General features: G+C 42.6%; 1 protein-coding gene across 4 annotated transcripts in view; it reads right to left on the bottom strand.

Annotated features, from left to right (window-relative positions):
• LOC121659736 (ADP-ribosylation factor-like protein 8B) overlaps positions 1-5237 on the bottom strand; it is a 26424-nt gene that overhangs the window by 20363 nt on the left and 824 nt on the right. For 3 of the 4 annotated variants that reach the window (XM_042018183.1, XM_042018180.1, XM_042018185.1), the window contains exon 2: positions 625-705. In XM_042018183.1, coding sequence (XP_041874117.1) covers positions 625-705 — 81 coding nt within the window. Of the gene's footprint in view, positions 1-624; positions 706-5015; positions 5110-5237 lie in introns of those variants that run through there. The other variant, XM_042018184.1, reaches the window with a different exon arrangement.

Raw genomic sequence — 5237 nt, 5'->3', positions numbered from 1 at the left:
GACCCCTTCTGCTGAGCTAGTAGGGTCTGCTCTGACCCTTGGACCTGCCTGCAAGCAGAGGGTATTGTTCAATCAAGAGGGGCTTATCTTCAGTGGCCACACCATTGTTTTCTAGTTGTTCAGTAACTAAGACTTGGTATTTCAAAAGTGGCTTTCATTTCGATGTTGCCTGTAGTTTTCATATTCCCAAAATCTTTTGTCAGGCAATCATATTTACAAGGCTTTCCTGTTTCATCTTCCCCAACAAGCTAAACCACATTCTCCACTGAGATGCCACAGTTAGGAGTCAAGTTGCTCCAGAATTCACGTACAGTTGGGGGTGGGGGGAGAGGGTGAGAAAAGACAGGTACACCGCCAGGAGTCAACTCAGCTACCTCAGTAATTCCACATTTTATGACTTTTCTAAATCAAGAAAGTGCAACAAAGCTTCTGCCTGGCATGGAATATAATGAATCAAACAGATCAATGTAACAACGACATATATTACTATAAGACTATTTGCTTTAAAAAAAGTTAGTCCGGAGCTAGAAAAAACAGATAAGGGTCCCATAATCTTAAAAGAAATTTCCTGTCTTTCACGCTATTATTTATTCACTCTGTATTAACTCAAACATGCACACCTACCTTTATGGTAACATTTCCTTTTGTTATTTTTCTCATATTGAAGCCTACTGTAGGAATCATATCTTCTGTGAACTGCCCCGACTAGAATATAAAACCAAAATTATATTTATTATTGAACAGTTGATACATACAAGAAAGGTTCTCATTTGCAACCTAAAAAAATTTATTTTACAATACTGTAAAATACCACATTAATTTTCAGCAAGAGCACTGGCCAGCACTTCAATTACTGCATTGTCAGATCAAGGAAGACTGTTCATTTCAGTCCCTTGAAATGATCTTTTATTCTCTTCAGCAACAAAGATCACCCCAGAAACCACGAGACTTCAGATAATTCTTCATCTGATTCTTCGGCAGCACAGCCAAAATATAGAATTGTAGAATGATTTGAGCTGAAAGAAACCTTCAAAGGTCACCCAGTCCTACCCCCAGTATGATAAAATAGCATAAAACTGACTACACCATCATTTTTTCCTGTAGTTTCTCACTGTTGTTACCATGGTTTAACTCCAAATATAAAAGCAGTGAAGGACTACTCATGTAGAGATTACTATGTGCAGACTTGTTTCTTCTGTGTAGGTGACAGCAGAGGAATCCTGCTGCAGAGCTAAGAGAATGCCATTAAGACAGAAAAGTACAAGGTACTAACTGAGTGCACCATAAACCCCCAGCACAAAGGTGCTGCCTCCTCCCCCAGTTCAGAGAAATATTTTCACAACAGAGACACTTCTCATCATGCCAACGGGAATCTTACAAACTTCTACCCGCTACAGAAGACATCTTTTGAGGATAAAGACAAAACTCAGATCCAAGTAGGTAACTCATCATTCATTCTCCCTTTTGAAAATGTATCATTAACAAGCTGTTGCATCTCCTGGACATGGTACAATAGGATAGGCAGTTAGTTACATAAATTATGTCCACACAGAGGCCCAGGTGCCCTCTGCAACATACACAGCAATCCTGGTTTTCCAGTCATCCAGCAAGAAAAGCAGGACCTTCTGGACCTGTCACTGCCCTTCGCATCTATCTGCCCATATTCACCTCATCAACCCATGTGCCCTGCAGGTTTTTTTGGAAGAAAACATGGGTATATGGACAAGGCAGGATGCAGCCATGCTCCATCAGTTCCCTCTCTTCTGAAAAATGGAGAATCAGAGCTTCAGGGTGCAGCAGAACAGCACTGTGTCTCTCAGTCCACCCCTCCAGGGCTATTCCTGGGATCTGTACGATTTCTGAAACTTTTCCCTTTCCTGTTTGCAGTGGAGTGAGAATACACTCTGGCTCCAGTTTGCATTTACAATCTAAGGTTAATAATTTTTAATGTGGGGCTTTAAAAGCTGTATAACTTTTGACAGTTACATCATTGTCTCACAAGATTTTAGAGTTTGGAATTAGATCCTTCAGGCAAGAAACAACTTCCATCAATTCCTTGTTCAACCTTACTTATGGGAATCTTCTTGCTAAATTCTGTATTATACATCTTCACCATCTTTTGCCTCTTTTTTTCCTCTTCTTCCCTGCTTCAGTAACTTGTCAACAGCAGTAGCAAATAAAAGTGAAGACAAAAGCACCTGCAGTTTCATACAGGTACATGTACACAGCAGTGACAGAAGCTTTTAACTGAATGTAGTAAGACAAAGCCAACCAGTAACCATCTTATGTATCGGGTACTGGTCTGCCCAGCAAAATGGTGGAGTCACCATCCCTGGAAGTGTTCAAGAACCGACTGGATGTGACACTTAGTGCTATGGCTTAATTGACAGGGTGGTGTTCGGTCAAATGTTGGACTTGATGATCTTGGAGGTCTTTCCCAATCTTAATGACTCTATGATTCTACAAATTTGTTAAAATACGTAGTATATATATTTGTGGAGGACTGACATATAAACACATATGAACACATAAACACTGAAAACGTAGCATCATTACTCAAGGACAGCAATGCCTGGAAAACCAGGCAGCTGACTCAAGAGGATATAGAAAATCAGAATTCCACTTTTGTCAGCAAATTATACATCATATGTAATATGCTATACTGGCAGACAAAAATAAAATAAATAAAAAAACCAAACCACCATAACTGCTCTGGTATTGGGGATAGAATGTAAACAATTAGCATCCCTTTCATTGGTCTTTAGCCTTTTCCTCTAAAAATTCCCCATTCTGGTTGAACAGAACCAGATAGAAAGAAACTATTATGTCTACAGTTTTCTCTCTTCCCACACAGTGAAGAAAAGAAAGGAATAGGTTGAATCATTTGCCCATGTTAGTCCAAGAGCTCTGATTACTGTGTTTTGGTTTAAAGCGTTGTAACCACCTAACCACCATAAAGGAAAAGTATGTACTATTGTGCTTGCTAAGGAAGGTTTTCGTGACAAATTGCCTATTTTTGTGAATACTTAAGAAGTTCAAAAAAGTTTATTGTGTATTTCAGTAAAAAACAGATTTCATCCTGACACAAATGAAAAATAACTGATGCTAAGAAGTTTGTAATGTCCTCTGAAAGTTTCTGAATACTGAACTGATAATGAACACTGTCACTACCCCCTACCACATCAACAGCCACGGACCAGATTCTACTCCATTACATCGATGCACATCCACAGTAAAACGCAGTGACTTTATCCAAGGTTTCCATTGGTAACTAAGAACTAAATATGGCTCAAATTCTTGAGAGCAGAGACTGTCTCAAAGGGTGTTTATTCAGTCTTAGCACGGTAAGATCTCTGAGTGCTAGTGCAAAGTGAAAAAAACAGTCATTTCCAATGGTTTTTCTTGATCCACTGCAGCTTGCATTTTAAGTAGCCAGTATTTTGCAACAGTTATTTTCATCATTACACTCTAGCCACATATTCACAAACACACAGAGTTCCCAATCTGTTTGCCCTCCCCATATCAACAGTATTCAAGAGCAAACTATTATTCATTGCCTTATCCTAATTTTTTTTCAAAATTCTCCAGCCACTTTTCTTTGGTGATTATCATGGCATGTCATCTCCAGACTGGAAGATCCAAAAGCTACAAAACCTGCAATGTGTGACCCTCCCTAAGTCACAAAACATGAATGCCTTGCAGAATACTCTTAAGAAATAGCATTTGCAGGGAAAATCAGACCTGCAGTAACAGGAGTGCTCTGGTGTTCAAGATATTAACACCACAAACGCCTATGATGCCATTCCACTGGTGGTACAGTACAAGGGAGTGGACAAACAGTTACACACACGTAGTCTGACACCACACAGTACTGAGGTCTCTGAACTGCTGTGTTCTTCTTTGCCCTGTTCGTGAAAACAATCCAGGAAGCAATGTAATCTGTCGTGCCTTTTCCCCATTCCTTGGCAAGGCCTGCCCTTGGGAAATGAACACTTCCAATGGGCATAAAAAGCACCGAGGCCTGTCTTACCAAGACCAACTGAGTGCCTAACAAACCAACTAAAATACCAGCTACAGGTATATTCTACTGATTGCTGATGTCACCCAAAACATACTTTCACTGGCCACTCACTTTCACCTTTTTCTCCTGCTCTCTCCACTTCTTCATTCACACTAAAAATCTCCTATTTTCCCCTTAACCCATGATCATATACAAAAGCAAGTAACAAATATCATACACTCATGTCTTGTCTCAATTTCTTTGACTTCAGCCCACATACCTCCCAGTCTGGTTTTGATTCATGATCCACTAGCTTTTCATGATAAGGACTGAAGAACATCTAGAAATTTCCATCTCATAGCAGCTGAAGCTTGAGATACACCTCACGAGAAGTGCCACCATGCAGAAAAGTATATGCACTAAGCTTCATTATTAGTAGTAAGCAAATGTAATGTATATATATATTTCCATCCTCTGATGGAAAGCAAATCTTTGGGATGGACCCAAATGCATTTTGGAGGGCACAGCAAACAAAGATGAGGAATGTATTTCAGCATGGTGACAAAAGAGAAAATGTCATGGTAGGCGTCAGCATTAGAGAGGCTGCAAGACCATCACCAGAGGGGGAACGGAATGTTGGAATCAGACTTGAATGCTGGGAAAGAGCTGTGGAGGAATTGTGGGAGGCACTAGTATTGATGCAACTGATAGGAGGAGAGAATTCATTAACAGGCAATTTGTGGCCTTGGGGGATGCACAATATATTATTGTGGGATACACAGGACATGAAAAGCAAACCTGAATCACGGCAACACCCCATGCCCATGAACCTGCTCCAAGATGGGCACACTTTGCAGCTACACCCAGGAGACATCTTGTTCCTCCCTCTGAAAACACTTTCACACACACCTGAGCCTACTGCTGTGAAACTGTCGAGGTGGCAAACGATGCAAGAGCTGCCTCAAGCTCTCTCCCGCCCGCCGCCCCTTCCTCCCTCCCTCGCACCGCGTCTCACCACATCCCACCGCATCGCCGCGGGACCTCACGGCAGGCGGTGGCATCGCCGCAGCAGCAAAGCCCGCACTTGTTGCCAGGGGAAAGGCCGCAGGGCGGCGGCCCCGGGCGGGCGGGCGGCCCCTCCAGCCCCGCCGGGCGGCCGCGCCCGCCCCACCCCGCGGCCCTGCCCCGCCGCTGGGCCCCGCACCGCCCTGCCCCGGGCCGGGGGCCGCGTACCGCC

This window comes from Corvus kubaryi, unplaced genomic scaffold (genome assembly GCF_017639235.1).
Source record: "Corvus kubaryi isolate FWS band 111438036 unplaced genomic scaffold, C.kubaryi_AGA036_p1.0 137, whole genome shotgun sequence".
Lineage (NCBI taxonomy): Eukaryota > Metazoa > Chordata > Aves > Passeriformes > Corvidae > Corvus > Corvus kubaryi.
This window is presented reverse-complemented; position numbering and strand designations above follow the sequence as displayed.